This window comes from Rhinolophus sinicus, linkage group LG04 (genome assembly GCF_036562045.2).
Source record: "Rhinolophus sinicus isolate RSC01 linkage group LG04, ASM3656204v1, whole genome shotgun sequence".
Classification (NCBI taxonomy): Eukaryota; Metazoa; Chordata; class Mammalia; order Chiroptera; family Rhinolophidae; genus Rhinolophus; species Rhinolophus sinicus.
This window is the reverse complement of record NC_133754.1, coordinates 113,542,462-113,554,854: the sequence shown is the minus strand read 5'-3', so window position 1 is coordinate 113,554,854 and position 12,393 is coordinate 113,542,462. Positions and strand designations below refer to the sequence as shown.

Sequence of the window (12,393 nt, the reverse complement as noted above, 5' to 3'; positions counted from 1 at the left end):
GGCTCCTCGCACAGGTCCCTCATGAAGACGCTTGTCGCGTAGATTGTGAGGCGAGAGCCTGTAGGGGTGGAGTGTGGGGGCAGAGCCCCAGAAAGTAGTTTCCAGGCTCTCGGCCTCACATAGACAGGTGCTGGCTCAGGTAGTAAATGGCCATCAACTGTGATTGCATGGCCATCAGCTGTGGCTAGTTGGCCGTCAGCTGTAACCAGTGAGCCATTGGCCACTAATATAACTGCTGTGGCTACGCTAGCAGAGAGAGGGAGGAAAAGAGAGAAGAATGGGAGCTAGCAAGAAGATGGCGGCTGGGCTGGCAAGTGTGGATGGCGGTTTGTGGACAGTGTGGATCCAGCCTCCAGTGAGAGTATAGTGCCGCCAGGGAGAATATAGTGGTATGACTCCCCTACCTATGGCTCCGTGGGTATTCCTTTTTGGCCTCACCATATCCTGCGTTCTTGTATGGGGAGCGGGAGCAGAGACCCCACAGGCCGCCCCGCATGACAAATGGCGCAGCGAGCAGGGTCTCCCGCACGACAACATGTTTTCATATTGTAAAAATATTATTTGTTTTATACTTACTGTCTAACTTCAAAATGAAAAGCAAAATTCTCATTTAACATAGGTCTTCTTTTGTTATGTTTTTATTCCCTTAATCAAAGAAGCAAGTGGGAAATTTGAGTAATAATTCATGTTGATGATTGAGTTCATGTCTTTAGAAACTATAAGGAAAGACGCAGTCTATATGAACAACCAATGCTAACTTCTACAATTGTTTTTTGTAATAAGATTTTGTAACTTGATCTTAAAATGGTCCCAGAAAGTCTAAGACCGGCTTTGATGCTGAGACAAATGTAGGAATTTATTGCTGCAATAGTAGGAAATGCTTATCGTTGCAGTTTATGTGCACTTTATCTGAGTTTGGTCTTATTTTTGAACTTTCTGAAAGGTAAAGAAGTGGGAAAAGGGCCAGCATGCGTATTTTTAAATCTTAAGCTGTTTCCTATTTGGTTGATCTTTTTTGTCTCAGGTTTTAGGTTGTTGTAGACTAAGTATGATGTCATTTAGCATGTAGTAATCAAAATAGTAATAAACACAGATCTATATCTTTATGCTTTGGCTGCTTTTATTTCTTTTTACAAGTTCCAGAGTTCTTGTCCTCCTAAACCTTCTTTGAAATAGCCCTACTGGAGCTGAGTTAGGAACTTCTCTTATTACTTTAGAATAAAACTCTAGGAGGAAGATGAGATTGTAAAGATATTAATCATCCATAATGTTTTTTTCACTATTATGCAGTCTGTTATTTTTAAATAAAGTGGCCTTTGCTGGCTGTTAAGTATGAGTAAAATGAAGTTAATTTTACAACAAAATTGATTTTACCTAAATATGTTGTATATATTAGTTTTGGTGATTTGGTTTAAGGATGAAGGAATGTGGATTCGAGCTACCTAATCTATAGTGTCAGTTCAGTCTTTCTGAGTTGCATGGTGCCCTTTTACTAACCAAAACATAATTTTCTTTTGTAGGATTCAAGTACAGTCATTGAAAGATTCCCCACAATTGGTCAACTGTTGGCAAAAACTTGCCAGAATCCTTTTATCTTAGCATATGGTAAGAATCCAAAGCATGTCCTCTCAAAACACAAACTTCTAACAATTAAATTATAAACTTGTCTTCTATTTTTCATGAAGCAACTTATTAGATGTATTCATTGCTCCATTACAAAGATGGCATCCTTTATTGTTGTCCATATATGTTTGTGATGTTTGTATAGATAAACACACACATGCAGATCTGTAGGAAAATAGAGTTCCTTGTATTAGAGGGCAGAAACTCCCCCAATGAGTGTCATAACCTCATTTTTAATTCATTGTAAGGTGGTTATAATAATGAAATAATTTCTTTGTTTCAGTTTCATATTCACTCACATACTGTTTTCCATGTGTAAACTCATTCTCCAGAGTCTAAATCCTGCATGGCTCTGCCATTATGTAGAGATGACATTTTGGTTTTACACAAGGTTAAGAGGAATTTGGGGAAACTTTGGGGGAGGTATTCCTTTACTGACCTCCTGCCTACCTGTCCAGCCTCATTTCCTGTTTAATTCTCCACGACTATACCGCATGCACTGTAGCCAGGTCAAATTACTAACCATGCCTGAAGGCGCATGATATTAGGGCTTGGGACATGCAATTGCTTTTGCCTGGAACTCTGTTCTCGTCCCTCATCCTCTTAAACCTTCGAAACCTCCCTGCTGGAGCTGAGTTAGGACCCTCTCTTAGTGTCTCCAGAGCCACCAGCATTTCCCTTAATTATAACACTTACTGCAGTGTTTTATAATTGTTGGTTTGCCTGTCTGATGGCCTGGAAAACTGATGCCTTTCCAGAGCAGGTTTTATTTTGTTGTCATCCTAGGGCCCACCATAGGGTGGAGAAGGCCCCCCCCCCAGAGGTGCACAGTAGACGTTTATTTCCTTGATTTAACTATATTGTTATCTAATGTAACATTAACTTGTCATATTTTTTAGTCAAAGACTGATTGCATAATACATTGATATCAGAATAAAATATAAAATGAATATTCCTCTTTGATGTTTTAAAGAATTGTAAAATTTCTGTCTCCTAGCCAGCCGTAGGTCATTATGAGAAAGATGAACTAGGTGGGGACGGGACAACACCCACACTGGGTCCTGTGAGCACACACGCATGGGTGCACTAAACACACACAGGCTCACTTGCTCTGCCCCCACCCCCAGTCTATTCCTCTTCCTCTCTACTTATGCCGCTTGCATCTTCTTCCCAGTTGAGTTGATTCTTCCTCTCCCCATCCACTCAGTTTGTTCAAGTTCTTAATCTGAAATAGCAAAGCTATCACTGTACTTGGCCACACTTACCAGGGCCACACTTATCTGCCCGGTATTTATACATTTCAGCTATGCCAGTGTTTCTCCAACATCTTTGACCAGAAATTCATTTTCTGTACATGTATGTATGTATGTATGTATGCATTGTACACATGCACACACACATTTCATTACAGAATGCTTATTTTTATTATATGCAATCCATCTTCATTATACTATTTTTAAAAATGGTCTTCATGACTCAAAACTGATTTCACAACCCACTGATGGGTCATGACCAAAGGTCTGAAAAACACTGAAGCTAGGCTGATGATGGTGATGGAAAGAAAAAGGAAAAGAATTTCCTCCATTTAAAGGCACCACCCATGGTTAGGTACTTCATGAACTGGATAACCACTTTTTAGAAAAAAGAAATACTATACCCGTTAAGTGTACATGGTGCATGTAAGACACATCCCTAATTCAGAACGTTAAAATGTGGGAAAGTTTGTTGCAGAATCGAAGTGGAATGAGAGGCATCGCTCACTTTGTGCTCGGCTGTTGTCTGTGGATTGCATAGTGGATCTCAGTTCTTGGTGATAGCCTTGCAGGATAGGTAATTATGGATTGGAGAAAACAATTCCCTTTCTCCAGAATACAAAGCTAATAAGAACCAGGATCCCAGCCCCCTAAAGCCCTCATTGTTGTAATGATCTAACCCACCCCCACCCCACCATGGAGCATACCATTGTGGTTGAAGTACGAGTATTCCAGTCCTGGCTTTACCACGGGCTAGATTCACCTGGGTGCATATGTTCCCTGGACAGATATTTACCAAGATTTTTTTTTTTGTATGTCAGGGCCTAGGAAAACATGGCTCACAGTTTTTGACCATTTTCCAATTAGGGAGAAAAGAGACCTAAGCAGATCAGCTAGATTTGGGGTGATGGTTGGTATCTTGGAAGTCTGAACAAGGAGCTGAGGGGAAGGAGAATTTTATAGGGGAGCTCATGCTAGAGCTGACTCTTGGAGGACAGTAGATGAGATGGGATTTTCTAAAACAAGCCATAGAACTCCCTGAGTTTCAGATTCCTTATTTGTAAAAGTGGAGGCGGGACTGATTTATCCCTATGGCCTTAAACTTGTTATCAGTCTGTGATCTTTCCTTAGCACCTTATCTTCATTACTTTGGCCCCCTCTGACAACCAGAAACAAATTCTCCAGCTCTCTCTGTTTCAATGCTTGTGTTACCTTTTGAACTGCCCATTAAATTTTAGTTTCCTGTTTGAGGTATGCCTTTGATTCTAAGCTCGCAGAGACTGACAGGCACAGGAGAATTCCACGCGTAAGCAGATCTGGTCTACATGCTGTTGTTTCCCTAGCTGGGCACCTTCTTTTCTTACAGTTACATAATATCAAAATTACTTTTTAAGTATGGTAAAAGTAAATAATTTCCATCAAGGAAAGAAAGAAGTCTCTCACAATATGAAGTGAGAACAGTATCAGAAATAAGGATACTAAGGAAGGAGGAAGGATTTGGAAATGAAAAGACACAGCAAAGAGAAGAGAAAAGTAGATAATAATAGAAAGAGAGAGAATACCTTTTATTCAGTGATGTTTTCTACTTCAAATTACTGCCTTCACGTCCTTGGAATCCTTGGTTTTAGCTCTGCCTTCATCACTGAGCATAACTCTCTTCCTCACTATTTGCTGTCTATGGCTGTGGAACAGTTGGCCCCCATATTTAGCAGCTTTAAACACTATTAATTGTCTCAAAAGAAAAATGCTCCCTTCACACTTTTGAACTAGAATTAAAGTTTAAAATATTAATTTAGTTTTATTTGAACTCACAGTTCAGAGTATATATAAAAAAAATAAAATACTAGATGGCAAATGTATGTTGGTGTATTCCTTTCCCTTCCACGCTTTTTTAGAATCCAAACTGGCAGTAAGACTTGCCGTCAGTGCCTGCCCCCATGGTGGATGCCAGGCAGGATGCTCCAGTCCCAAAGCCAGGGCCTCCCAGGGGACCCTGACAGCTCTGTCCCCTGTAGGGAGTTTGGTGGCCCTCATAATGGCTTGCCTCTGTGAATTCCTAAAGCGGAGTGAGCGCATTAACAGCCCATTTCAGTGCGTTGACTCTGAGCAAAGGAAGACACCTCCTAACGACTGGGTGCACGTTTCTCTGGCTCTTCTTTTTGTTTTTGAGAGAAAAATAAATACACTTCCTAAATGTGCGGAATCACTCAGCACCTGGGAGAAAACTCCCATCTTTTGGGTTCTTTTAGATGTAAGCTCCATAAATTAACTTTTTTCTTTTTTTGGTGTTGAGCAGCTGATTTCTGGAAATGCTTCCCATCAGGTTGTATTCCTTTTCACATGGGAAGCTGCTTGTGTAAGCATATCATTGGCTATGTCTCACACTTGCAACATGAAGACAGAATTTCTTATAATATTTAAAGCATAGGACATACAACATTCACATTTCTAATCAGTGGCATTGGTTCAACCTGAAGATCCCTAGGATTGTTAGAGGTTAAATTATATGATTCTTGAAATGAATTGATCTCAGGCAAGTCAATGCTGTATTTGAACTCATAAAAACGGGTGACAAATGAATGTCCCTCAGAATAACTCCTGATAAAATTTGTTCAGAGATACTAGTTATTAGGAGACCATAAGCCTATGGATGTTTATGGGGGAAAATGGGTTTAAAAAATTACTGTACATCTGTCAGGTTCCTTTCCTAGAGCAGGTTCTCCATATAAATTCTTTCAGGTGAGGTTTTTTTCCCCCTGAGTCTTTTGTTAATAACCAGCTAAAAATAATCAGTATCCCAAAAGGCATATTTTGGGGCAGCAAACTCTGTTTTCCCTCACCCTTTACCTTCTTTTCTTCTGCAATCTCATAGACACAGCATTTCTAAGAGTTTCATTAACCGGAAATAAGTATTAATAAAATACAAATGTGGATGGAAAAGGGGCCACATACTAACCCTGACAAGCTCAGAGGAGGCCCGCATGGCAGGCCCTACAAATTCAGAGACTAAAATTAACCACACAGGATGGTCTGAACATAAAAATTCCTAACTAAAAGCAGGACATGGCCGGTAGTCACATCCTTGGCCTGTAGCTTCCTTGACAAAGGTCAGTCTTCACCTTAAGTGAGCCTGTCTGTCATCTTTTGGCATCTGAGATAACATGCCTTTGGAATGTCAGAGTAATCCCTTTTTCTGGACTCCTCAGGGCACAAGCCATGGCACTAGAGCGAGAGACTACAGAACCCCTCATTGTTAACCTTGTTTGCTGAATACCATCTCTATGTGCTGTAAAATGTTAATTGTTAACTACCCTGGGCCTGCCAATGTAAAATAAGTATGTATCTCTCCATTTTACTTTTTGTCCAATCACAAAGCCACCCCTTTGCTTTTTCCCGCCCCCTTAATCTGCCACCAATGGATTTCATGTAACCCTCCTTACGTCTTCTCCTTTGATTCTAATGAATAAAATAAGCTGCAAAACTGCCATTCTCTGGAGCATTTTCTTAATCCATTGTGATTTTGCTTCCGGGCAACTGTCATTAGTTTGGCTCAAGTAAAAATTAAAGTTCTCTACAGGTTTGGACATTTCTTATATCGACACAAACTACAGTAAGCTACTTCTGCATTTTCAACCACACACCTGAACTGTAGTTTAATATGAACTAAGTGTGATAGGTGGGGAAGAATCTACCAAGGCCTGTTTGATCGAAGTCCACTTTATATCCCATAGTTAGAGATAGCCCAGCAAACATTTATTTACCAAACGTTTGCTTTTCCATCTCCATGTGAATTGTCTTCCTGCTCTTTGAAGTCCCAAACCACAATCCCCACCCACTTCTTCTTAGCTCAAGGTGGCATATAAGCCTTAATTGACTGACCTCTGCTCCTGCTGTGGTCCCACATTCTTACGGAACCCCCATATGTACATACGTAATAAGTTTGGTCATTTTCTCCTGTTAATCTGTCTCATGTTTATTTGATTATTAGTCCAGCCAGAAGAATTTAGAAAGGACAATTATTTTTCCGCTCTCAGAAGGGCATCAGGTGATTCTGCAGAGATTAATTCCAGGCGCTGGGTTTCCTCAGCCTCACCTCTATGGCCTTGTGACAAAGTCCATAGTTGCTTGGCTCTAATTCAAGTAATACCATCTTCAGTTTTTACGCCTCACTTTTGCTTTCCAATCCTGCTATAAAATTTCCAGCTGGAGTGGACTCAGTTTCCAAAAGAGGAAAAGAAAATGGCTCACTAAATAGATATTCCCACCAAATGGAAGATTTCATAGTTCATCATTTTCATCACATATTTGTTAAAGTTTTAAATTTGAGAGTAAAGAATTAGGAGCATGTTAAGAGGCTTCCATGTTATCTAAACCATTTGGTACCAAACAATCCTTTTGTTGAATTTGTTTGTAATAAGTGAGGGTGTTTTGGCAAATTAGAAAATTAAAAGATTAAGTCATAAGTATTGACTACTGTCTGTAACAATTGTGTTGCCTTAAAGAGGTTGAAATTACTATTGGTTTGAAATGTGAAATAAAGAACTGATCTTGAGAAAAGCCCAGTTCTTTTAGTTCTTTCCATCCTCTTTTGGCTTTAAAAATTGCTGCTGTAACAGAATGGGAATTGACCACACAAGGGCTAAGCATAAGTGATCCCAAACCCACAAGAAGAAAAAAACCCCACAAAGTTTCACACGTGGTCCTGGATGCTTGTTCTGTGAACTTAGTAGTTTGAGATTTTCCTAAAATATAATAAATATATTTCCTATAAATATAATGTTTACATTTTTTATACTGGTTATCTTCCCTTTTTATTTGATAAAAACCTCATTTTAATTTTTCTTTTTTGCAGATGAAAGCCAAAAATTTTTAATATGGTGCTTATGTTGTCTGATTAACAAAGAACCACAGAATTCTGGAGAATCGAAACTTAACTCCTGGATACGGGTAAGAGAGTAAATCTTGCCCTGCACTGCTTTGAATTAAGTTGATTGTTTAAAGGTGCTGCTGCTTTAACAGTCCAGTACTAGGATGTTTTAGAAACTTTTTCAATACTTTATCTGGCTGGGTGTAAAGTTATTCAAGAGATTTCGTTTTTGATAGTGAATTTTATAAGACCTTAGGCTTTAGGGTGAACTTGCCCAAGCCTAATAGTGAGTGATTTTGAAAAGTTACTTTCACGTAATTAAAAGAATGTACTCTGTTTCCTTCTAGCAGTTGCTGTCCTTCAAAAAAATGGTTTCTCCCTACCAACCTAGTTTAGATACTGTAATTATGTAATTCCTCTCCAGGTACTTCTCTGCCTCTTCAGAATCTATTCTGTAGTAAAATGAACGTTCAGAAGTTCCCTGGGAGCAGCAGTCTTTGCTTTGTGTCCCCAAGTTGGTACCCGGGCCAGTGTGCTCAGCCTCGCACCTGGTGCCCGTGGGCTACTGCTGCTCACACCGTCACGTCAGTTACCCAGCAAGACTAGTCCACATAGCTAGCTGACAGCTCCCTGCACCCCCTGTCTGTTTCTGCTTCCTGAAGGGCAGACACAAGTTGGAGAATCTTGTGAGGCTGGGCTGTGGCTGCGCTCACCCCCAGCGAGCTGGCTCTTCTTTTCTCCTACCTCCCACTTTCCTGCTGCAACAACCTCAAGGACGCGCTGGTGCCTGTCAGACTCCACGTAGCTTGCGGATGATTCAGATTAGCTGCTTAGCGTTATGAAATCAGCCACCCAGATTAATGCACCTGGTATTGTCTGTCAACCTGAGCCGTGATATCATTTCATTCACTGCTTGTTTCCCATTCCTTTGTTTTCTACAGAATTGCCAGTAGAGATGACAAAGACAATATTTGTAGTTTTCCGTTAGATTGAAAGAATAGAAGGGATGGTAGAAGTGAAAAGAATTTGATGAGGGAAGGAAAGAATGCAGAATTTAATTGGAAGGAAAATTAATGTAAAGAGCTAAAGAAAGGAACTGAGAAGTAGAATTAGAGTTGAAAAGGTATGATATAGAAATACAATAACATATTTCATCTTTAATGTTTTAAATTGTTGCTTTTGTTGATTATTTGACATTTTAATGATTATTTAGGATATATTTTTATATTGCCTACCTCAATAAGTCCTGACATAGGCCATCTAATTAACATGTTTTTAGGGTGATTGGGGTTTACTTTATTTTGCTCATGACTCTATTAGCCCGTTATAAGATTTCTAGCCTTGCATTTTATTCTGTGCATTTCCCTTATTTAATATGTATCTGTTCACCAATAGGTACTTACTGAGTGTATAGCATAGGGAGATAAAGTAAAAACACTTAATTCCTACCTTCAGGGAATTCACAGACTGGTAACCAGGTCATCCATGGGCAGTGTGATTGGGTTATTGGCAGAGCCATATATAGGTGTCCTGGTAACACAGTGGAAGGACACTTGCTCAGACTTGGGGGTTTGGAGACATTTCCTGGGGAAGGTGATATGTTAGCTGATTTTGAAGGATGGCTAGGAGCAGGGATAGAGTTTTAAGAGCAATATTCCGGTGAGCAGAAAGAGCATGTGCGAAGCATGGTGGTGAGAAGGAATGTGTTGCATTCAGAGAACTGCAGTGCTTAGATATACCTGAGCTCAGGGTTTTTTGGGTTGGTGAGGAAGCATAAAGCCGGAGACATAGGCAAGTGCCCAGTGCTATGTATGGTTATAAGAAGTGTTTTAAACAGAGAAATCACGTGGCCAAGTGTGAGTTTTAGAAAATGAACAGCAAAAGGAAGTTGATTTAGAAGGGGACAAGAAGAGTACTTTGGAAGCTATTGTAATGATAAAGGTGAGAAACCCTGAAGACCTGACTGAAATGGAAAAGAGGGGCCAGATTTGTGATGTTAATAAATACCCAAAAGATGTAATGGCAGATTAAGTGCAGATGTACTTAGATGTCAGCAGAGTTGAACATACCATTCTCAGGAGAGCGAGCTGATACCCAAATGGAGGATTGACAGTCATCAGAGCAACGGAATGAATAGTGGAAGCCTTGGGCGAGGATGAGATCACACAGGGGAGCACCTCGCATGGGGAGGGGAAAGAACCTTGGGACAACTGTGGGAGATACTGGTTTTTAAGGAGTGAATGGAAGAATAAGCTACACTGCATACTAAAATGGGGAGTCAAAGGAGTAGAAGGAGATACCTATGAGTGGTTATTCATATCTAATGCTGTAGTGCAGTGCTGTCCAATAGAAATAAAATAAAACATAGATAATTTACAATTTTCCTGTAGCTGCTTTAAGAAACATAAAAAGAAATAGGTGAAATTAATTTTACTAAGATTCTATTTAATATATCCAGAAATACTATCATTTCAACATAAAATTATTAATGAGATTTTTTAATAATCTTTTTTCATACTGTCATTGAAATCCAGTGTGTATGTTACACTTATGTTTGCATCTTTGTGTTACATCTTAATTCATATGCTAAATTTTCATTGGAAATTTTTGATCTGTATTTAGATTTCATAAAATTTATAGTTGAAAAAGTCAGTTCACATACTCAAATTATACCAAAGAAATCTATAACTGAATCAACTGTCAGTTTTTAAATTTAATTAAAATTTAAAAAAATCAAAAATTCCCTTTCTTCATTATACTTAATATATTTCATATGACTAGTGGCCACTGTATGGACAGGGCAGCTGTAGAGCATAAAGCAAGTTAAGGATTGAAAAGCACTAACTGGATTCAGCCACTAGGAGGAATGGCCTTGGTGAGATTAGGTGAATGGGAGGTTGAGGGAAGTAGTCAGATTACTGCAGAATCAGGAATGGCGGGGAGATGAGGATGTGGAGAGGGTAAACTCGGTTAGTTACTCTTTCAAAGAAAATTGGCAGGCCAGACCAGAGAATAGAATTGAGTTGATTGAAATTGGCTGAGTCCTGAACAGGACTCTTGAGAAGAAAGCACTAGTAGGAAGGGGTTGAGAACATACGTAGGAAATTAGGAAAACAGTTTCCCTCCTCATTGTACCAGGCAAGGCTGTAATATTAACTGATAAAAAATATGTCTAGAATAACATTAGTTATTTAAATATTAGCAATCTAAAGCTAATTACATATACCTATCACAAATCGATACCTATATAATCATATAAATAATGTTGACCATAAATGCAGCAAGACTGAAGATACTTGTTGGTTAGTGAATCAGTTTTACATGTCTTGGGTATACTTTTTATCTTAGAAGGGGTCCTTTCTCCATATAAGTTTTAGAGTGACATTATACATTAAGGATTTATACTATGTGCTTCTGAAAATTATATAACAAGCCATATTTTAATATTCGTAGGTTTTATTCAGCGAGCATTTATTTAGTGCCTGGTATGTGCTGTGCTGTTCTAATTGTGGTAATCAAATCTTGGGTTGTTCTGTGTTCCTAGAGCACCATAACTGTGACTGAAACAGCCTGAATGAAACACCAAGACTTTCTTCCGTAAATTCTAAAATTCGTTAAAAAATTCAGATTATTTATTAAATTTGAAAATGTTGGACTGAGTTGTACTTTTAGAGCAGAGATGAAATAAAAATTCTGTTTGATGTTTGCCATGTGTTAGCTTATGTTAGTACCTTATGTTGGAAATACATTCATACAATGGTTTTTGGGGGGACTTTTACTGGTAACCTCAACTGTACTGTCAATAACATCACCTCAATGACTACTCTTACAGTTTAGAGACTGGTTGAATTCACAGGACTGTTGCACATCTTTTTGAAAACTTGGTTTTTGAAAAACTTAGTTTTAATGGTGAATCTATTCAACAAATACTTTTGAGCATCTACTGTTTGCCAGGCACTATGAAAGAGGCTGAGGGTACAGACAGCGGTGTTTACAGCAGCCAAGATACGGAAGCCACCTAGGTGTCCATCAGTGGGTGATGATTAGATAAAGGAAATGTGAGATACATATGCAATGAACAGTATTCAGCCATAAAAAAGAATGAAATCTTGCCATTTGCAACAAAACGGATGGACCCTAGAGGGCATTATGCTAAATGAAAAAAATCATATGATCTCATTTATGTGTGGAATTAAAAAAACAAACAAACAACAAGCTTATAGATACAGAGAACAGATTGGTGGTTGCCAGAGGTGGGGGTGGGGAATGGGGGAAATGGGTGAAGGGGGTCAAAGGGTACAAATTTCCAGTTATAAAAGAAATAAGTCCTGGAGTTGTAATGTACAGCAAGGTGGCTATAGTTAATAATACTATATTACATATTTGAAAGTTGCTAAGAGAGTAGATCTTAAAAGCCCTTATCATAAGAACAAAATGTTTTTACCTATGGTGATGAATGTTAATTAGACTTATTTTGGTAGTCATCTTGCAATATATATAAATATCAAATCATGTTATGCATCTGAAACTGTTATATATCATTTATACCTCTATAATTTAGAAAAGTCACACATGCCAACATGTACTTATATAACAAGTCATTGCTTAGTGCTAGAGAGGAAAGTAAAGGTGGATAAGGGTAAGAGATGA

General features: G+C 38.8%; 1 protein-coding gene across 8 annotated transcripts in view; it reads left to right on the top strand.

Annotated features, from left to right (window-relative positions):
* The window catches only part of FANCC (FA complementation group C), a 261,715-nt gene that overhangs the window by 95,555 nt on the left and 153,767 nt on the right, over window positions 1-12,393 (top strand). For all 8 annotated transcript variants that reach the window (XM_074330248.1, XM_074330249.1, XM_074330251.1 and 5 more), the window contains exons 3-4: window positions 1,521-1,605; window positions 7,729-7,823. In XM_074330248.1, the coding sequence (XP_074186349.1) occupies window positions 1,521-1,605; window positions 7,729-7,823 (180 nt within the window). The remainder of the gene's footprint in view (window positions 1-1,520; window positions 1,606-7,728; window positions 7,824-12,393) is intronic.